The sequence below is a fragment of the Pelobates fuscus genome, chromosome 3 (genome assembly GCF_036172605.1).
Source record: "Pelobates fuscus isolate aPelFus1 chromosome 3, aPelFus1.pri, whole genome shotgun sequence".
Lineage (NCBI taxonomy): Eukaryota > Metazoa > Chordata > Amphibia > Anura > Pelobatidae > Pelobates > Pelobates fuscus.
Window position 1 is genome coordinate 73,582,722 of NC_086319.1, and position 23,631 is coordinate 73,606,352.

The 23,631-nt window shown below is 41.8% G+C and overlaps 1 protein-coding gene across 1 annotated transcript in view; it reads left to right on the top strand.

The window, feature by feature from the left end:
- The window catches only part of STAB2 (stabilin 2), a 135,293-nt gene that overhangs the window by 78,012 nt on the left and 33,650 nt on the right, over positions 1-23,631 (top strand). Inside the window, exons 39-46 of the mRNA XM_063447208.1 lie at positions 316-411; positions 1,001-1,046; positions 6,212-6,288; positions 6,673-6,798; positions 8,901-8,974; positions 12,332-12,403; positions 12,767-12,886; positions 14,247-14,294. Of these exons, the coding sequence (XP_063303278.1) occupies positions 316-411; positions 1,001-1,046; positions 6,212-6,288; positions 6,673-6,798; positions 8,901-8,974; positions 12,332-12,403; positions 12,767-12,886; positions 14,247-14,294 (659 nt within the window). The remainder of the gene's footprint in view (positions 1-315; positions 412-1,000; positions 1,047-6,211; positions 6,289-6,672; positions 6,799-8,900; positions 8,975-12,331; positions 12,404-12,766; positions 12,887-14,246; positions 14,295-23,631) is intronic.

The following is a 23,631-nucleotide window of genomic DNA, read 5'->3' on the forward strand; positions in this document are numbered from 1 at the left end:
CATATGACTATGTTTTTTTATGTTTTGTGGGCCAATTAATTATATTTACATTTTTACTTTATTTTAATTATTTTTAGATTTTTTTCCCCATAAAATCTATATATACAGTGCAGCCTCCATCTTTATATTGTATGTAGTCTTTCCCTAATCAATTATTTTCCCTCATCAATTATCTTTCCCTAATCAATAATTTTTTTTTTATTCCCTAATATATTATCCTTTTAGAAAATCAAGAAATGGTCTAGATAATAATTAATCTTAATTTAACAGATCTTTGTTTCATATGTATTTGTTTAATGTATTTTTTATGTGTAGAATGTTCCTGTGTCAATGGAATATGTAATGACGGGCTCGGTGGCGATGGGACTTGTCAATGCGATGTTGGTTGGAGGGGTGTTAATTGTGACATTCGTAAGTCTTTTATTCTCTTCCTTCATGAATTAAACATGTCTAACCTTCAAAAAAGTCAAGTTAAGAAGTTTGTTTTTTTCCATTTTAAATATTATAGTTCAGCGAGTGAACAAACATAGCTTTTAATAAACAACCTAAAATTCAAACATGAGCAAACTCCACTGCAATTTACTTTTTGAAGAAAATTATTCTAATCTGTAGCATAGAGCACATTTTAGTCTCATCTACAATTTAGGGGTAAAGTTTTAGAAAATGACATAGGATAAAGCTGTAATGTTCTTGTTTCTGTATTATATATTATCAAAACTATAGCAGAAAGTAAGATTATACTGGCAGTTATACTTGTTTTTTTGTTTTTGTTTTTTAATACCTTGTTTGACTTTTATATTCACAATGGCTCATTTGTGTTAACGTGTCTCTGTTTTGATGCCTATTGCTTAGTATGTGTACACTGTTTTAAGATAGACCAGCAGAGGTTATATTTGTGATAGCAACAGAACGCTGTGTTCTACCGTTTTAATATGAGGTTATGTACCCAGTGTTCAGTACATCATTCACATCAGTGATTCCATTTACTTTTATTTTACAGAAATCAAGGACGATAAATGCAGTAAAAGCTGCCATACCAGCGCTAAGTAAGTGTTATGTGACATGCCAGTATACAATATACTCTTTCATTTTTATTTATCTGGATCTGAATCACTATAGGAGAGTAATAATTGATTTTGGGCTAGAGATTGCCTCCTAGGACCTCTAATCAGAAAAGGGCCAGCAGAGGTTATCCCGTATAATATCGGCCTCAATTTACTTTTTTTAAATGATTTTTCAAATGATTAAATATTTTTGGATAAACTTTTAAAACAAAGATTTTTTTTTTTCAAATTAATAAAATATCAAAACAAAAAACATATATCTATGTATCAAAATATTAAAATATTTTTCATATTAAATCATTTTAAAAGTTTGTAAAAAAAAAAAAAAATTAAATCACTTGAAAAGCTTATCCAAACATCTTAAATCTAGGCCGTAGTTGGATGCTTTTATTCGGTTCTTGTTTTCCATCTTTGAAAAGACTATCCCTAGTAAGATGGTATCATTGGATGTGACAATATGATAAAAAAAAAAAAAAAATACAAAAATAGTAATGAAACACAATCAGTGTGCTCTCCTCATGTGGACTATATTGTAGCATTAAAGGAACATGTGTTCCTGACCCTATAGTGTTAACACCACCATCCAGCCCCCCTGGACCCCTCATGCCTCCATAAACAGGGGCGTACCTAGAGCATTTGGCACCAGGGGCGGGTCCTATTTTTGCCCCCCCCTCAACTTTAAATGTAAAAAACAACCAAAAACGTTTTTTATGTATTTAGCACTGAGCAGTGTTTGTGTGTGAATGTATGCATGTTTTTGTATGGAGTATGTGTGAGTGAATGTAGGGGTGTGTTTGTATGTAGTGTTGGTGTTTGAATGCAAGCATGCATTTGTGTGTTGTGTGGTATTTGAATTCAGTGATGTGGTTATATATAATGGTGGGGTTTGTATGTAGTGTTGACGTTGAAATGCATGAGTGTATTTGTGTGTAGTGTTGGCGAGATTTTGAGATGTCTGCACATATACACATACATGGACATACACACATGCAGATACATATACACACACGCAGAAACACTGTGCTCTGCATGCTGGCATCTTACAACACATTTGCATATAATTCACATTAGCCACCCAGATTTCTTGTTGTGGGCTGGCTGACACCACTAAACTTCGATCTTTGTTTAGCAGATAACTTCCCTATTTGCTATCCTTGTGTGAGCTTGCCATATTTAAGGACACCATATAAACAGCACCCTCATTTGGTATCTTTAAATATGGAAATCTCGCATACGGGCCCCAATTCAGGGAATTATCTACTAAACAGCTAAAGGATCAACATTAAAAAAGCCCTTTTCTTATTTTCAGTTGTTTAGTAGATAAATTCCTTATTTGTTATCCTTATATTAGATTGCAATATTTAAGGACACCAAATAAGGGAGCTATCTACTAAGAACATACACAGAGATACACACAATCACAGATATACACACACAATCACAGACCCACACACATACAATCACAGACACACAATCACATACACACACAAACACAAACATTACATACACACATGTAATAAATACGAGATCCTCCAGCCTCCCTACCTTGCTCTAGAAGGGCTGAAGTGGATCCTTAGTCCCTGGTGGTCAGTGGTTGCTGCTGGGATCTCTGTGCTCTTCCTGCACAGGCCCCTTGCACGTCCTGTAATGACGCCGAGGCCACGATGACACCAAATCCCGGGTGCCGTCTCACTGCAGGGCGAACACCGACAGTCAGATGCACACAGTCCCACACACAGTCACTCACACACAGTTACAGGCAGACAGTCAAACATGCAGTCACAGGCAGATAGTCACTCACACACGCATGCAATCACAGGCACATAGTCACACAGGCAAACAGTCACACATACACACACAGTCACAGACAGTCACACACACACAATCCCAGGCAGACATTCACACACACACACAATCCCAGGCAGACAGTCACACATACACACAGTCACAGACAGTCACACACAATTACAGGCAGACAGTCACACACACACACACAAACACCATCACAGGCAGTCAGTCTTACACACACACACACACAGGCAGACAATCACACATACACACACACACACACAATCACAGGCAGACAGTCACACACACACACACCATCACAGGCAGACGGTCACACACACACAGACACACACAGGCAGACAGTCGCACACACAGTCACAGACAGTCACCAAATAAGGGAGCTATCTACTAAACACATACACAGAGATACACACAATCACACACATAATCACAGATATGCACAAACACAATCATAGGCAGGCAGTCACACAGTCACACATACACACACACACACACACACAATCACAGACAGCCACACACACACGCACACACACGCAGAGTGACTCAGACAATCACAGGCAGACAGTCACACATACACACACACACAGTCACACACACACACACACAAAGTCACTCAGACAATCACAGGCAGACAGTCACTCACACAGTCACAGATAGTCACACACACAGTCAAAGACAGTCACAATCACAGTTACACACAGCACACTCTCTCTCACTTACAGTAAGCTTGGGCTGGAGGAGGAGTGGATTCAGTCCCTCCTGTGCTGTAGTTGGGGAAGCAGGGACTTCCATAAATATAGCAAAATCTTACTGTATTCAAGTCTGAAGCTGTAACTCTGCATGCTGTTTGCCTCAACAACAAAACAAAACAAGCAGTCTGCTGACATCATCAGAAGTGGTAGCCTGATCCAATCACAATGCTTCCCCATAGGATTGGCTGAGACTGACAAAGAGGCAGATCAGGGGCAGAGCCAGCATGATTCAAACACAGCCCTGGCCAATCAGCATCTCCTCATAGAGATGAATTGAATCAATGAATCTCTACGAGGAAAGTTCAGTGTCTGCCTGCAGAGGGAGGAGACACTGAATGTTTGGATGCATTTTAGGCAGCCATGATCCAGGAAGGATTTCTAACAGCCATCTGAGGAGTGGCCAGTGAAGTTATCACTAGGCTGTAATGTAAACACTGCATTTTCTCTGAAAAGACCGTGTTTACAGCAAAATGCCTGAAGGTAATGATTCTACTCACCAGAAAAAAATCCATAAGCTGTAGTTGTTCTGCTGACTATAGTGTCCCTTTAAGAAAAACAGACCAAGTTTATGCACCTTGTGTCTGTGCAGCAGAAATAACAAAAATAGAAAAGTCTAAATACGCATAAGGACTGCATAGAAAACAGATTACAGACCCCTATTCACAGTTAAAATACACATAAACAATGTTATTAAGGGCCACAATTCAATTATTAGTGGGTTAGCCATTAAGGTACTAATACATGTCTCCAAGAAAAAGGCAAAGATTTTCTGATTAACACTAATCATGATGATGAGAACCGCAGCACCATGTAGTGACCCCAGGAGCTGATAGCCCAAGCGAGACACTGGTGTCCACGTTTGCAGAAGACACGCTAGCCTTGCGGCTGCAGGGTCCCCTGTAGGACTATTAATATTGCAAGTTACCTTGCAGGGGCAGTGGAATCACAGAGGATAAGAAAGTTCCCAATACTGTTCCTTTTTTAAGCTTTGACATACCATGTGTTCTATCACGGTTCCGACTTCATACTTAACATCCGATTTAGGGTTTTGGCCTTTAAATGTTTGACTTATCTAGTTAATAGATTGCCTTTCTTGTAAGCCCTTATGTGATAATTCTGTGAATCTCATTTTAATTTCTTGTGATTTTTCCTATGTTCCATATGGTACAACAAAACCTTGTGGTACTAACCACAACAAAATAAAAACTGTCAAAAGATAAAATGCAGCACCTACTAAATAAATAAAACAAGAAAGAAAAAGAAAAAAAAATCAATAATAAAATGTAAAAAATAAAGAAGAAATAAATGTAGAAATAATAAAAAAAAACAAGTAACAATAAAAATGGAAATAAATAAAACTACGGTAATATATAAAATATATTAATACGGTAATTAAAAAAAAAAAAAAAAACTACTGGTGACACATTTTTCACCAACTAAAAGTCTGTAGAATAACATGAAGGAAAGATCAACCTTACATGAAAGGCACAACATCATACCGACAAATCAGGATTCCTACTTTAATATTGTTGCAGAGTGGAACAACATTATAATATCAAACCCCAATATTAGCTAAGTTTTAACTAGCTACTAAATCACCTTCATTCGAGAAGCCATATGGCAACGTCTTTACTAAATCCTGCACCTTTAATCCTCTATTGTTTATTTTTGTATTATATATTTGTATCTACAGTATTATAAATATATGTGGCTCAGACACACTATATAACATTATATAAATGTAACTTTATAGTTTTAAGCTCCAGTTTGACAGCCCTTGTTTAGGGTATCTATCTCCACCCATCTCTTTTGCTACCTAGAAAAGGAGAAAACTACAGATGCCCAGGAAGGCCATGTTTTTAAAAAATAAAAATAAAATTCTGGCTTGTTATCTTGAGATATGGCTTGTAACCAGCTCAATATATCCAATATCTGAAATGCACTCTGGTAACCTTAGGACATTACTGCAAGGACGCAATGTCTTTAATAAAAGTACACCAACATTCAATGATAATCATGCACCACCATTTTTGGAGTAAGAGCTAAATATTTTATATTTATTCTGGAGTAATGTAGCAAATAAATATATTGATTTTATTATTACATAAGGCAAAGAGTTCTCTTATAATTCGCTGGGTTACTTATTTAACTAAACAAGTTTATTTGAGATCAAATTTTTTTTCAGCGTCTTCCAAATATTCATGGATTATATAATTTAGTGATTTGTTGCACTTTAAAGCAGATCTATAATTTCGGAAGACTATACTCAGTACAACACTGAGGTCTGTGGTGGATCCTGCAAGACCCTCCATAGACAAAGTGTGAATCCCACAGCCGTCATTTTTTTATGGCTGCTGGGAATGGACAAAAGGTGACATAGGTGCTCGAACTTTGTCAACCTTAGGCTTTATCATAAAAATTTCCAACGCAGTACTTATCAGTATTTCGTAAAGATTACATTTTTTTCAAACACTGAAAAGTGACAGATCTGCTTTAATCCAGAATTAAAGAAAACAAAAAGTATATATTTTCGGGAATTATCCTAGCATTTGTACACTACAGTCGCTTTCTATTCTGTTTTCCTAGCTGTCTCGTTAAGACTGATGGAACGCCATACTGTCAATGTGCTGCTGGCTTCAAAGGAAATGGCACATTCTGCTCTGGTAAGTAACTAATCCCATGTTTATTTAATAACTAGAATGGATAAATATAAAGAAAACTTTGTAGTTTGCACATCGAGATAAAACATATCAACTAAGAACTTCTTAACGTAAAGAAATAATGTATTTTAAGAAAAAGCAGAAAACAGGTTGTCCTGTAATAAAGTAATATTTTATTAATGCAGTTTATTTTTGTTAAAATATGTTAAACACCATGTCTGCTTTATAGATATTATACTGCTGATTTTTATTAATCTGAACCAGGGGTAAAACTGTGGCACAACCAGTTGGCCATCAGGAAACAGTGAAGCCTCAATTTATCATCTGAATTCAATGTTAACATTCCCTTCTGAACATATGAAAAAATAACTCTTACATTATTTTCAGCTGTTGATGCCTGTGAGACGAGCAATGGTGGTTGCTCTGTGAATGCAGAATGTCGAAAAACCAAACCAGGGAGCAGAATATGTGTTTGTAACCAAGGCTACACCGGAGATGGAATAGTGTGTCTTGGTATGTATCCTAACTTTTCAGTTATAGAAAGTTGCATCGCCTGTTGCAAAATCAGGTCAGGCTTACTTTCAATCTAAAGATTGAAGATAAACTACATTTCACATGTACATTTTCTTCAACATAAAATAGCAAAATATAGGATTAACACTCTGCATGTGTAGATTTCCAGACAACACACAAGATCACTGATGACCTTGAACATCATCGACTGAAAAATATAGTTCACTTGACAAGGCTGGCCATTATTCTACTTGACCAATCTTGTATATGACTTGGGGTTTACATGAAAACGTAATTAGTAGTCAGTCGCTGTTTAGTAAAGTACAATGTTTGCATTGTTTATTAACCGCTTAAAGGGACACTATAGTCCTGGCCAATCAGCGTCTCCTCATGGAGATGAATTGAATCAAAGAATCTCTATGAGGAAAGTTCAGTGTCTGCATGCAGAGGGAGGAGATGCTGAATCACAGGATGCTGTGCACAGTGCTACCCTGTGCTCTGCTGACAGCAGATCTGAGTGGATGGAGTCATATTATGCCTCCATCAAGTCAGAAGTCCCTCTGGTTCACTCTGAGTGACTGCAACTGGAGGTGTTCCTAGCTTTCAATGTAAACACTGTATTTTCTCAGAAAATACAGTGTTTACATGAGAACGGCTGCAGGGAGCTATAGTTCTCACCTGAACAACCTCATTAAGCTGAAGTTGTTCAGGTGACTATAGTGTCCCTTTAAAGATGGAGCAAATTATTCACATTATGAACCAAAATACAACCTTGAATTTGAGCTATAGGTATGTTCCACTGTAATTTAAGAGTTTCTCTTCAAGTGCCCCCAGATATATTTTATATCGTAAGAAAGGACTTTCATTAATTATCCTAAATGTATATCTAACAAAACATTACGTGTGAATAAAATGTTAAAAATGGGAAATAAATTGGAAACAAAAATAATTCTGTTTCATATTTTTGCTTATAAATATTTCTATACAACCAGTTAAACTCAAAATAGATTAATATATTAGTCCTGATTGTTAAATGCTGAATATGTTTTGGATCTAAATTATTTTTTGATAATTAACATTAACCCTATACCAACCCCCACTTTAATGCTATACCAACCATATCCCTTTCCCAGTGCTTACACTAACTAACCGTATGCCTGTCATAATCTTACCATTAACTTACCTACGCTATTTCTAACCCTAAAACAGTATTAACCCATACCCAGCATTAAAACTTACCTTACCCTAACCCTGGAACCCTAAGCACAAGAAACAGCCCCTGCTGACTAACAAGAGCCCCATCGATACCTGGGACTACCTGGCGTGAGCAAAGGGGATTAACCCCGCTCACACCAAATCTGCAAAACGTGTCATTACATCTTAAGGGCATTAAAGATTATTATATTTAGGTCGTAATGACATGTTCTAACATCATTAAGGGGTTAAAGATGTGCACGGAAAGAATTTAAATTCCTTCTGAAAAATTATTCTGTTTATGAACATCCGAAATGTTTTCACATATATTCAGTTCATTATTATAATTATCAGCATTTATATAGTGCCAACTTATGCCGCAACACTTTACAGTGATATAAAGGGGGACATTTTACAATAAATGAGACAATTACAAAATGTTATAGGAACAATAGGTTGGTGAAGACCCTGCTCAAGTGACCTTACAAAACTTAATCTGAAATTCATTAGTTAATTTGTTCAACGAATTTCGTTCAACCCTTTTTCTCTATGGAAATAAATGAATCTTGTTTGGAAAATGAAAGAAAAATATTACTTTTAAAGAAGACATGCTATCCAATTGCATGCAAACACTCACAGCCAAAGAAAATAAGAAGTATTTGAATATTTGCTGCTGCGCTAATACGAATGAACAAATGGCATTGAAATAAATGAATTAAATGACCTATATGTTAATTTGGTAATTTGTTCATATGGCCATTCATCATTTGTTTTCAGACAAAATTAACAAAAAACAAAATGTTGTTAATTTTGCCATTCATTTAAAAACTAATGCACATGTGTATTGTTTATGTGCATGCCAGTAATTCGGAACACTGCTCTAAATTTGTTTATATTTTTTTCTCCAGAAATCAACCCCTGCATCACAAATAATGGTGGATGCGCCAAGTTTGCTGAATGCACAAAAACTGGGCCAAACCAGGTAAAAAAAATACTTACAAATATATAGAATTATTAGTACGCACAACATTCTAATGGATCTGGGAAAACAGTAGCATTTCTATTATTTAAACAGTAAAGATCATACGAAATAATGGAAAATATAGAAGAAATTTCCAATTTCTATAAAGATATCTGTCAGTTATTTTTTTTTTTTCATTCTTCATTTCGTCTTGGGCAGTAGGTAATGCAAAACCGATAGACAGCTAACATAAGCACAGAATACATCAACATGGTATAAAGTACTGAATCACTAAAATAAAAATTGTTGTTTACTGTAAAAAACAAAGCCTATGGTGGTGGTTGAAAATTAACAATGTTTATGTCATAAGAGCATGAGCATCGGCCTGTTGTAGGTCTAGGTGGTATAGGTTAGACTGGATCATAATCCATTGGTAGGTAGAGACTGGGTGTAACCAGAGATCCCACTGTCATAACCATCCTTTTTAAGGGGGACATCAGACTCACTGGGTTGAATAAGCATGGACCAGGTGAATTTAGTACAAAATGCATCAAAAGTGTATCTAACTTATTAAAGGCATAGTAATGTTTCTTGACACGGAAGCATTTTGTGATGTGTGCTATCTCAGATTTTGTAAAAGATAAGTCTCCCCCCATGTGTCTCATTTCCTCCAACCGAGCTCCTCCATGTGTCTCATTCTTTCCCTCCCCCCCCCCAATCACCTTCAGATGTCTCTACCCTCCCAACCTCCTACTTGTGTCCTTTTCACCCATAGGCCCCTTCATGTGTCCCATCCCCCTCAAGCGAGCCCCTCTGTGTGTCACATCCCCCCCAGCCCATCAATGTGTCTCATTTACTCCCCGAAAGCCCCCTCATGTGTCCCATTTCCCCCCAGCCCCTCCATGTGTCTCATTCCCTCCCTTCCATTCCATGTGTCTCATTCCTCCCAGCCCCTCCATGCATCCCATTCCTCCATAAGCCCTACATGTGTCTCATTCCCTCCCCCTATCCCCTCCAGGAGTCTCAATCACCCCAAGCCCCTCCTTGGGTCCCATCCCCCCCTAGCACCTTCATGTGCCCCATCCCCCAAGCCCATCCACGTTTCTCACTCCCACCAAGCAAGCACCTCTGTGTGTCCCATACCCTGTCCCTCAGCATCCTGCATGTGTCTTTACCACCCCTCCCCCTGTACCTGGTCACTGCCGCTGCGCCACCGATCAGACAGGAAGTGCTCTCTCAGTGGCGACCCCTGCAATGGTAGTTACGATACTGCATGTATATTTTGATGAAGAAAGGGGGATCATTGAAGTAGGTTGAACAACATTATGTCCAGGCAAAAGGGATGGTTACATATTATCACAAGGCTTTGCAGACAAACGTGACCAAAATAATTTGTCTTGTAATAAATGCCTGGAGTGTCTTCATCATCTATGTCTGGCATCCACATTCCTCCCTGTGAGAAAGGAAACTGTCTTTTATTATGTTTTTATACTTTTTTTTTTACAATTTTTTAAAATACTTTTTTTCCCTTTTTATGGAATAATTGTTAATTGCTTCAAATTGTATTTTTTTTTGCCTTCTATTGGATCAATAGCATTAAAAGATGTGTTTTAAAAGTTGAACTCAATTGACTCAACCTAAATTACTAGGTCTGTAGATCTGTAATAATAACTCAGCTCCTTACAGGAACATTTATATAATTAAACTGTGATTAATAATAAAAATAAAAAAGTAATTTGGGAGGTTTTAACACCAGAAAGACTAACTTATATATTATTATAATGAAAACAGTTATTAAAATGTAATTTTGTAGGCATGTGCATGGGGAAAATTTTCGGTTCGGTTCGGCATTCCGAAATTCGGGATTTTCGTAATTCAGGACTTCGGCAATTCGGCACTTCTGAACTTCGAAACTTCTGAACTTCGACACTTAGACACTTCGGAAATTCGGCAACTTCGGAACTTCGGCACTTCGGAACTTCGGCAACTTCGGAACTTCGGCAACTTCGGAACTTCGGCAACTTCGGCACTTCGACATTTCGGGACTTCGGGACTTCTATTGCAGCCGCTTAGTAGATAACTCTCTAATTCCCATGGTATTAGGGAGTTATCTACCAAAAGGCTGAAAGACCTAAATTGGTCTTTCAGACAAATTTACTAATACTAAGTAAAAATGACTTAGTATTAGTACATTTTGCCCCTACTCGCTATGCTGAGCGGTGGGTGGGGGCCCTAAATACTAATAAGGGGGGGAACCTAATTTCCTCCCCCCTGGCCCCCACCCCTGAGCGGCAGGGGGGTCCCTAAATACCAATAGGGGGGACCTATTGTCCTTCCCCCGCCCCCACCCCTGACGGCGGGTGGGGGCCCTAAACAAAATGTGTCCCCCCCAGGTGACTAGGGGTCCCCAAACCCCTAGTCACCCCCTTCCCCCCCAAAAAAAATTAACCCCCTACCTACCTCCCTTACCCTAAACATAATGAGGGGGGGGACCTTTAACTAAGAACCTTTAAAAAAAAATACTTACCATTCGATGCTTTCTTCTAAAATCTTCTTTTTTCAGCCCCTAAAAAGGCCAAATAAAAAACCATAGTAACCGACGCAAAAAAAAACAAGCGCAAAAACATAAAAACATCTTCACCCATGGAGAGCTCCGCGCAGACTGAGCTCTGCAGGGCGGGGGAAGGCTTATAAAGGGTTTAAGCCATCCAATCAGAGTGCTCTGACAGGTAAATGAAGAGACTGACAGGTAACACCAATCAGAGTGCTCTGTGTCATTTTACACAGCATGGGAAAGTTCTTTGGAATGGGGGAGGGGGTGACTAGGGGTTTGGAGACCCCTAGTCACCTGGGAGGGGGGGTTAATATTTTTTTAGGGCCCCCACCCGCCGCTCAGGGGTGGGGGCCGGGGGGAGGACAATAGGTCCCCCTATTGGTATTTAGGGCCCCCACACGCCGCTCAGGGGTGTGGGCCAATGGGGGAAGATATTAGGTTCCCCCCTTATTATTATTTAGGGCACCCACCGCTCAGGGGTGGGGGCCAGGGGGGAGGACATTAGGTCCCCCCCTTATTTTACTGTAGGGCCCCCACCCACCGCTCAGGGGTGGGGGCCAGGGGGGAGGACATTAGGTCCCCCCCTTATTAGTATTCAGGGCCTCCACCCACCAATTCATATTCGGACCGAAACGAGTTGCACATATCTATCATTTTGGAAATATTATGAACACTGCTAGGTGAATACATGTTTTGGAGTTTAGTTTATTTTCTGCTGATCCGTTGTGCGGTTAGCAAATTGGCTTTGTTTATATATTTTATGTTATTAACTCATTAATGGCATTCTAGATCTAAATATATACCGTGACCTTTTTCCTCCTCAGGCTACCTGTAACTGCTTGCCGAAATACTCTGGAGATGGTAAAAAGTGCTCTCCTATTAACCCATGTATAACCGTAAGTAATTATTTTTTTTAAAGTAAAAGATTACGAGAGTGATAGTTTATCCATTGACAACAGTTGAACTTTAAAGTAAAGCAACCCCTGCTGTGCGGAAGTTTATCAGATATATTCAGCACCGCTATGTCCATGAATCCTACTTATTTTGTATGTTCTTTATGTTTTGTTATTTTTACTTTCTCTCAAATATTTTAATGTACAATCTACAACATTCATTAAATGGATTTTTTTAAGTTTTATTTTATTTATTTTTTATGATATACTGTACATATATATGTATATACTTAAGAAATAGTTATTATTGTTTTTATATGTTTTAGCATAGTTTACATAACAACTGCATTTATTCTGATTTGCCAGAAAAATGGTGGCTGCAGTGAATTTGCGAAATGTTCCGCTACTGGGCCAGGAGAAAGAAATTGTACTTGCAAAACCAATTACATGGGGGACGGTGTGACCTGCAGAGGAAATATATATGAGGTAAAAAGAGTAATTTTCTCTTTGAACATTTGTATTTTGTTTTATAACTTACCATGACAGTGATGTAAAAATACTGTAATGTTTTTATTGGCGATTTCAAGGCTTGGTCTTTAAAGTGACTTAAAGAGCAGATTCATTTGCCTTAATTTAACCTCTAAGGCATGAGATTCTGCTGTCATCTCATCTTCTCCAGAAAAGGACACAGTTTTCCTCAAAATAATAGGGAACATTTGAAATAGACCCCCTAAATGGTTGTTTTAGTGAAACGGAGCCTTGTGTTGTATACAAGCAGTAGTAGTGACACCTCACATTGACCGTAAAACCGGGCAAAAGTAGTTGATGTGTTTAAAAAAAAAAGAAGAAAAAAAGTACACGTCGTAAAAATAAACTTTGTTACATTTTTTTAATTTTTTTTAGATTTAAGAGTTCTAGCCGTAGCGGACACAGTTACACCTATCTTTAACATTTAATAAAGAAGCTATATCTAAAAAAAAAACTCACTATTTTGCCAAATCACTGACTTTATTAGAATCTCTGGAGCTGAACTCAGCAGATTCCATTGAACTTTACAATGGAATGTTCAAACAGGACCCAATCAAAATCCCCACTGGTTAGATCTGAATCCACATTAATAAAGGGGAATTGGAATAGGACCACCACAGTCCACAGGACTGAGAAAGGACTATCGCAAAAAGATGGAAGGCGCACAGTTTAAATAATAACCCATGAAGTATTAACTAATAAGCCAAGAAGTATTAAATAATAAGCCATAAAAAATTAAATAATTAATAACCCATGAAGTATTACATAACAAGAATGTTGCCTATCTTTCTTTAATGAAGATCAATTACTTTTTTAGTCTAATAAGTAAAATTCAACTGTGTGGTGTATACACCCACTCCAGTCAAATGGTGGAGCACTGTAAACTAGCAGTTTCCAATATATCTTGTTTTTTTTTTTGTTTTTTTTTAAAGACGCTTAAATATGTGCCTTTTCACGATTTCTTTTGGTTTATCGATAGAAACTTATTCTACCTAAGTTTCTATCCATAAACCAAAATAAATCATAAAAAGGCATGCATCAGTGGAAACTTTGATTCAGTGGTGTAACAACACAATTTTGTAAGCAGGAGAATGTCTACTGCCACTTAAGAAACACAGATCTAACGAAACTGCCAAGAGAAAGGCACATATTTTGAATATACCTCTGGCATGCTTTTGGGGCACTTGCTGAGACAATATGTTGACTAAAAATCACCATGTAATTTATAATAATAAGAAGCACTATATTTATATTTATTAATTATCATTAATTATACTTAAGATGTTTTCTTCCATTTATTCTTTTCTTTCATTTTCAGGAGCTCAAAAAGTACCCACAAATGTCTGAATTTTACTCCATGCTACAGGTAAATTAGATCATTCTAAAAATTGTTATACCTAGAATTATTGTATATTTTATATTATATTGTTTTCCGGGAAACTCATACTGCATAAATACTGATTCTACACATTCATAAATAATATCTACAAATTAAAGCTATAAAAACTTGATTAAAGCTAAATATTTTAGTAGAAACGGCCTGGACTAATCATTATAGGATCAAAAATTATAATTAGTAATTATAAAAAAAAAAACAGAGTGAGGAAGACAGAATGATCTATAAGATTAGGCAGAAAGAGGCTAAGCAAGTTATAAGATCTTCCAAATCACACACAGAAGAGAAAATAGCACAGTCCGTAAAAAAGGGGGACAAAACTCTTTTTAGATACATAAATGAGAAAAGAAAAGTAAAACAAGGATTAGTTAGATTAAAAACAAAAGAAGGAAGGTATGTAGATGAGGATAAAGGTCTAGCTGACTGCCTCAATGAATATTTTTGTTCGGTATTTACAGATGAAAATGAAGGAAAGGGACCTCAGTTAAGAAAAAGGATAAATGAGTCATTTATTACACGTGAGTTTACAGAGGAAGAGGTTCTATTTCAACTGTCAAAAGTAAAGACAAATAAGTCAATGGGACCTGATGGAATACACCCAAAGCTATTAAAAGAGCTTAGTGGTGTACTAGCAAAACCATTAACAGATTTATTTAACCAATCATTGTTAACAGGAGTAGTCCCAGAAGATTGGAAGTTAGCGAATGTTGTGCCCATTCACAAGAAAGGTAATAGGGAGTAGTGATGTCGCGAACATAAAATTTTCGGTTTGCAAACGCGAACTTCCTCAAACGTTCGCGAACCGGGCGAACCGCCATTGACTTCAATGGGCAGGCGAATTTTAAAACCCACAGGGACTCTTTCTGGCCACAATAGTGATGGAAAAGTTGTTTCGAGGGGACTAACACCTGGACTGTGGCATGCCGGAGGGGGATCCATGGCAAAACTCCCATGGAAAATTACACAGTTTATGCAGAGTCTGGTTTTAATCCATAAAGGACATAAATCACCTAACATTCCTAAATCACAATGGATATGGATTGACACCTGACATATGACATATTGACAGAGCAGAATAGGGACTGTTCCCCCTACATAGGGTCACTTGGCAGATATGGATTGACACCTGTCCTCAGAGACCCTGATACACACTGACACAGAGCAGAATAGGGACTGTTCCCCTTACATAGGGTCACTTGGCAGATATGGGTCGACACCTGTCCTCAGGGACCCTGATACACACTGACACAGAGCAGAATAGGGAATGTTCCCCCTACATAGGGTCACTTGGCAGATATGGATTGACACCTGTCCTCAGGGACCCTGATACACACTGACACAGAGCAGAATAGGGACTGTTCCCCCTACATAGGGTCACTTGGCAGATATGTATTGACACCTGTCCTCAGGGACCCTGATACACACTGACACAGAGCAGAATAGGGACTGTTCCCCCTACATGGGGTAACTTGGCAGATATGGATTGACACCTGTCCTCAGGGACCCTGATACACACTGACACAGAGCAGAATAGGGACTGTTCCACCTACATAGGGTCACTTGTCAGATATGGATTGACACCTATCCTAAGGATCCCTGATACACACTGACACAGAGCAGAATAGGGACTGTTCCCCCTACATAGGGTCACTTGGCAGATATGGCTTGACACCTGTCCTCAGGGACCCTGATACACACTGACACAGAGCAGAATAGGGACTGTTCCCCCTACATAGGGTCACTTGGCAGATATGGAATGACACCTGTCCTCAGGGACCCTGATACACACTGACACAGAGCAGAATAGGGACTGTTCCCTCTACATAGGGTCACTTGGCAGATATGGATTGACACCTGTCCTCAGGGACCCTGATACACACTGACACAGAGCAGAATAGGGACTGTTCCTCCTACATATGGTCACTTGGCAGATATGGATTGACACCTGTCCTCAGAGACACTGATACACACTGACACAGAGCAGAATATGGACTGTTCCCCCTACATAGGGTCACTTGGCAGATATGGATTGACACCAGTCCTCAGGGACCCTGATACACACTGACACAGAGCAGAATATGGACTGTTCCCCCTACATAGGGTCACTTGGCAGATATGTATTGACACCTGTCCTCAGGGACCCTGATACACACTGACACAGAGCAGAATAGGGACTGTTCCACCTACATAGGGTCACTTGTCAGATATGGATTGACACCTATCCTAAGGATCCCTGATACACACTGACACAGAGCAGAATAGGGACTGTTCCCCCTACATAGGGTCACTTGGCAGATATGGCTTGACACCTGTCCTCAGGGACCCTGATACACACTGACACAGAGCAGAATAGGGACTGTTCCCCCTACATAGGGTCACTTGGCAGATATGGAATGACACCTGTCCTCAGGGACCCTGATACACACTGACACAGAGCAGAATAGGGACTGTTCCCCCTACATAGGGTCACTTGGCAGATATGGATTGACACCTGTCCTCAGGGACCCTGATACACACTGACACAGAGCAGAATAGGGACTGTTCCTCCTACATATGGTCACTTGGCAGATATGGATTGACACCTGTCCTCAGAGACACTGATACACACTGACACAGAGCAGAATATGGACTGTTCCCCCTACATAGGGTCACTTGGCAGATATGGATTGACACCAGTCCTCAGGGACCCTGATACACACTGACACAGAGCAGAATAGGGACTGTTCCTCCTACATAGGGTCACTTGGCAGATATGGATTGACACCTGTCCTCAGAGACCCTGATACACACTGACACAGAGCAGAATAGGGACTGTTCCCCCTACATAGGGTCACTTGGCAGATATGGATTGACACCTGTCCTCAGGGACCCTGATACACACAGACACAGAGCAGAATAGGGACTGTTCCTCCTACATAGGGTCACCATTTTTAGCCCAAGGCAGCTCATCTCATCAGGCCTTTTTTAGTCGAATGTATCGCCCACTGTCAGTCCCTTCGGGATCCATCCCTCATTCATCTTAATAAAGGTGAGGTAATCTAGACTTTTTTGACCTAGGCGACTTCTCTTCTCAGTGACAATACCTCCTGCTGCACTGAAGGTCCTTTCTGACAGAACACTTGAAGCGTTGCAGGCCGGAAGTTCTATCGCAAATTGGGATAGCTCAGGCCACAGGTCAAGCCTGCACACCCAGTAGTGAAGGGTCTATATCTGCAGCTAAGGCGAGGTAGTCTGCTACCTGTCGGTCGAGTCGTTCTCTGAGGGTGGATCCCGAAGGGCTGTGGCGATGCGTAGGACTTAAAAAGCTCCGCATGTCCTCCATCAACAACACGTCTTTAAAGCGTCCTGTCCTTTCCGGCGTGGTCGTGGGAGGAGGATGATTACTTCCGGTCATACAAATATTCATTAACGGCTTCTTCTTGTTGGAGCAGGCGGTCGAACATTAGGAGTGTTGAATTCCAACGTGTCGGGCTGTCGCAAATCAAGCGCCTCACTGGCATGTTGTTTCGCCGCTGGATATCTGCAAAGTGCGCCATGGCCGTGTAGGAACGCCTGAAATGGTCCACACCTTCCTGGCCTGCTTCAGGACGACCTGTAAGCCTGTGTACTTATGCACAAAGCGTTGTACGATCAGATTACACACATGTGCCATGTACGGCACATGTGTCAACTTGCCCAACTTCAATGCCGCCAACATATTTGTTCCGTTGTCACAAACCACTTTGCCGATATCCAGTTGCTGCGGAGTCAGCCACTTTTCCACCTGTGCGTTCAGGGTGGACAGGAGTGCTTTTCTGGTGTGACTCTCTGCTTTCAAGCAAGTCAAACCCAAGACGGCATGACACTGCCGTATCCGGGATGTGGAATAGTACCTGGGGGGGGGGTGCCGTTGATGTGGAGCAAGACGCAGCAGCAGAAGAGGACTCAGCCGAGGAGGTTATGGAAGAGGAGGGAGTAGGAGGAGTAGAGGAGGTGGCAGCAGGCCTGCCTGCAAGTCGTGGCGGTGTCACCAACTCCTCTGCAGAGCCACGCATTCCATGCTTGTCAGCCGTCAGCAGGTTTACCCAATGCGCAGTGTAGGTGATATACCTGCCCTGACCATGCTTTGCAGACCAGGTATCAGTGGTCAGATGGACCCTTGCCCCAATACTGTGTGCCAGACATGCCATTACTTCCTTTTGCACAATCGAGTACAGGTTGGGGATTGCCTTTTGTGCAAAGAAATTTCGTCCGGGTACCTTCCACTGCGGTATCCCAATAGCCACAAATTTTTTGAACGCCTCAGACTCCTCCAGCTTGTATGGTAAAAGCTGGCGGGCTAATAGTTCAGACAAGCCAGCTGTCAGACGCTGGGCAAGGGGGTGACTTTCTGACATTGGCTTCTTACGCTCAAACATGTCCTTGACAGACACCTGACTGTGGGCAAATGAGCGGGAACTGCTCAAGGCGAGAGACAGAGTGGCGGATGGTTGAGAGGGGGCAAGGAGGACAGCAGTGGTTAACGTGGCTGAAGATGCTGGACCAGGAGGAGGATGGCGGCTTTGAGTTTGTGTGCTGCTTGTACTCATATGTTGATCCCATAGGCGTTTGTGATGTGCGATCATGTGCCTACGCAAAGCAGTTGTACCTAGGTGGGTGTTGGACTTCCCACGACTCAGTTTCTTTTGGCACAGGTTGCAAATGGCATCGCTGTTGTCAGAGGCAGACACACAAAAAAAATGCCAAACTGCTGAGCTCTGCAATGACGGCATTCTGGTGGTGGACACAGCATGCGTTGATTGGCGTGCTGTCGGGCTGACCCCGGGTGCCGATGCATGCTGTCTGACTGTGCTACTAGCTCCTTGCGACGACCTCCCACTGCTTCCAACTCGTCTCCTCCTCCTCCTCTCTGTCTCCCCATCTGAACTTTCGCCCTGTTCTTCTTCTTGCCGAGCAGGCACCCACGTGACATCCATGGACGCATCGTCATCATCAACCGCTTCACTTGTATCTGACAACTCAGCAAAGGAAGCAGCAGCGGGTACAACATCATCATCATCACACCGTACGTCCATGTGTGTAATGCTGCCTGCCTGAGACATATCCCTGTTATCTAAATCCTCTGGCAATAATGGTTGCGCATCACTCATTTCTTCAAACGGATGTGTAAATAACACCTCTGACATACCAAGTGAAGCGGCTGTGGTGCTAGTGTTGGTGGTGGCGGCAGGCGGGTGAGTGGTATCTTGAGAGGTGCCCGAAGCTAAGCTGGAGGAGGATGGTGCGTCAAGGTTCCGAGCGGAAGCTGTAGAAGATTGGGTGTCCTGTGTTAGCCAGTCAACTATGTCCTCAGAACTTTTCAAGTTCAGGGTACGTGGCCTCTGAAAACTGGGCATTATTCTAGGGCAAAAGGGAATCACAGCACCACGACCACGATGGCCCCTGCGGGGTGGCCTGCTTCTGACTGTCATTTTTTTGGGGATTAGTGGTACTATGCGTGCAAGCTACTGTGAGACTAGATATGAGTGGCACTGTGCAGTGGCAGAGGTTGGCAGAGTACACGCTGTTGGCCTGACACACAGACGCTTGCAGACAACTAACTGCTATTTAATCTATAACAGTGAAAAAAGGTTTTGGGTTTTAAATGCACGCTATTGTGACACCAGATATTAGTGGCAATGTGCACTGGCAGAGGTTGGCAGAGTACACGCTGTAAGCCTGACACACCGCTTGAAGACAAGTAACTGCTATTCAATCTATAACAGTGAAAAAAGTTTTTTGTTTTTAAATGCACGCTATTGTGACACCAGCAGGCCCGGACTGGCCATCGGGCAAACCGGGCAAATGCCCGGTGGGCCGCGATGGCCACGGGCCGGGGAGATCCAGCCGGTCTATGCAGGGCCGGCGCTATCCGAGCGCCGGCCCCGCTGTGTTGCATTAAGGGCCGGTGGGGAGATCAAAGATCTCCCTCACCGGCCCACATGCAAACAAACGCGGCCGCCGGCGGGGGAGAGAGGGAGGGAGCCAGCCTGCCTGGAGGAGGACCCGGCGGAGCTCTAACTTGCAGCTCCGCCGGGTTTCTCTCGCGAGATCCGGTCCGTTGCCATGGCAACCGGCCCGGTCTCGCGAGAGTGAACTCTAGCCCCAAAGGGCTAGAGTTCACTTACCACGAGGACCACCAGGGATGGATGTCAGCAGCCCCCCCTCCCCTCCAGGCTATAGGTAAGAAATTAAGAGGGGGGGAGGGGAGGGGGGGTATAATGTCTATTTAAAAAAAAAAAATGTATTATTAAAAAAAAACAAAAATATTGGCATTTACCTGCCTCCCCTTACTACTGGAGGGGTTAAAATATATGTTTATTATTATCATTGTATGAGGGTGATGTGTGTTAGGGTATTATTTAGGGTACACCACCCTCATACATCACCCTAACACACATCACCATCATACATCACCATCATACATCACCCTAACACACACCACCCTCATACAGCATCCTAACACACACCACCCTCATACAGCATCCTAACACACATCACCCTCATACATCACCCTAACACACATCACCCTCATACATCACCCTAACACACACCACCCTCATACAGCATCCTAGCACACATCACCCTAACACACATCACGCTCATACAGCATCCTAACACACATCACCATCATACATCACCATCATACATCACCCTAACACACACCACCCTCATACAGCATCCTAACACACACCACCCTCATACAGCATCCTAACACACATCACCCTCATACATCACCCTAACACACACCACCCTCATACAGCATCCTAACACACATCACCCTCATACAGCATCCTAACACACATCACTCTCATACATCACCCTAACACACATCACCCTCATACAGCATCCTAACACACATCACATCACCCTAACACACTTCACCCTCATACAGCACCCTAACACACATCACCCTCATACAGCACCCTAACACACATCACCCTCATACAGCACCCTAACACACACACAGCGCCCTCACAAATCACGCTAACACACACAGCGCCCTAACACACACAGCGCCCTAACACACACAGCGCCCTAACACACTCAGCGCCCTAACACACTCAGCGCCCTAACACACTCAGCGCCCTAACACACTCAGCGCCCTAACACACTCAGCGCCCTAACACACTCAGCGCCCTAACACACTCAGCGCCCTAACACACTCAGCACCCTAACACACTCAGCACCCTAACACACTCAGCACCCTAACACACACACACCACCCTAACACAGCGCTCCAACACACAGCACCCTCACTCACACACACAGAACCTTCACACAGCACCCTAAAACAGACACACACACATCACCCTCGCACAGCACCCTAACACACACACACACATCACCCTCACACAGCATCCTAGCACACACACACACACACTGCACACCTCACACACACAGCAGCCCCCAAACACGCTGCACCACTCACACACACACACAATACTACACACCAAACATATATGTATATATACTACAGAACCCCTCACACACATACTGCACCCCTAAACACATTAAATTCCAGCCAAACAATAGATTCCTACCCAACTCTGGATATCTACAGATATACACACACTAAATCTCTATATACACTCTGAATCCTCTATACACGCACACACACACTCACTAGATCTCCTATACACACTCCTGAGTCCTTCAAACACACACTAGATCCCCTACACACAGACGCTGCACCACCTACACACACACTCTGGATCCCCTATGCACACACTAGATTCCATGTAAGCAAACACATAGCGTCTCCATAAATGGGATACAGTGAGTATCCCAATTATGGAAACCCCTGAGACAAGTTTCAAGCAAACAATGCAAGCATGTTATTAAATTTGCTTGCACTGTGCAGAACAAATACAGGGCCTTTTTCTCATGCCCTGGAAGAGCATTGAACCAACATGCTCACTTTGAGATGGGGCGTGCTTGTCATTGGGGATGACAAAACACACCCTATCTGGCCCCGCCCCCTTTTCAGTGGGCCGCTGTGAACAAAAAATGCCCGGGCTGAATTTTTTTCCCAGTCCGGCCCTGGACACCAGATATGAGTGGTGGCACTGGGCAAGTGGGCACAGTATCCACTGTGAGCCTAACACACAGACGCTTGCAGACAACTAACTGCTATTCCATCTATTACAGGGAAAAATAAGTTTGTGTTTTTTTTTTTTTAATTCTTTATTTTTCATCTTGACAGAGTCAGCAATAACAACAGTGGCTGCTTGACTTGTGCAAAAGTCAGAAGTAGTGCAATATAATACAACACATTAAGAAGGAGAGTGTATAGTGCCTTTAAACATATACTCAGTTTACAGAAGTAGGAATCACTTAGCTGATCGTCAAGGGTTTTTAAAAAAAGAAAAAATTACATTGTTACGCCATCAGATGTGTGTTGCAGTTTGCATTTATATATTCACAGAATCTTCAATCAGCCCCCACCAGAGGGGTGGGTTATCCGTTGTTGCGAAGAGGCACCAGCAGATACCTCATATATCCTTTACCAGCGTCTTACTGTGTCAGACATCTTACCATATCAGCCAGTCCTGTCAACTGGACTGGGCTAGTAAAAACAAATAAAAAGAAAAAAGAAGACAAGATAGAGAAGAGTACAGAAGAAGAGAGGAGGAAGGGTTGGGTAGTTCGGTAGTTATCAAGAGAGGGCGTCAAGCACCAGATAGTGCCAAGAAGGGGGGGGGGGAGGGAACCACAAGGCGGGGTAAACCACTTCAGCCCTACCCCATGTCGCTGCTGTCCCATGGTTCCCATATTTTTGGGAATTTTTTAAGTGAACCTTTTACTTTGGCCATCAATTTGTCCATTAAATGGATTTCTCTAATTCTCGCTATTACCTCAGGTACCCTTGGGATGTCTTGTTGCAGCCACACGGCCGCCACTGCCTTCCTAGCTGCTAAGGTGACTTTGTGAATGAGTTTTTGTTCTGCCCGTGTCCAGCCCTCAACCGTGCGATTGAGCAGATAGACCCAGGGATCTATTTCTAAGGTCCTGGAGAGTATTTTCCCTATCAGTTGTTTAATTGCTGTCCAGAAGCGGACCATTTTTGGGCACTCCCACCACATATGTAGATAGGTGCCTCTCTCACCGCATCCCCTCCAACATGTGTCATTAGTGGTTTTGTGCATTCTGAATAATTTCACTGGTGTCGTGTACCATCGGAACATCGTCTTAATGGATTGCTCCTGTAAGGTTACGCAAACTGATGTGGTGTTACTCGCCTCCCAGATCTCCTGCCATTCAATGCCCTCTAGTACCTCACCTAAGT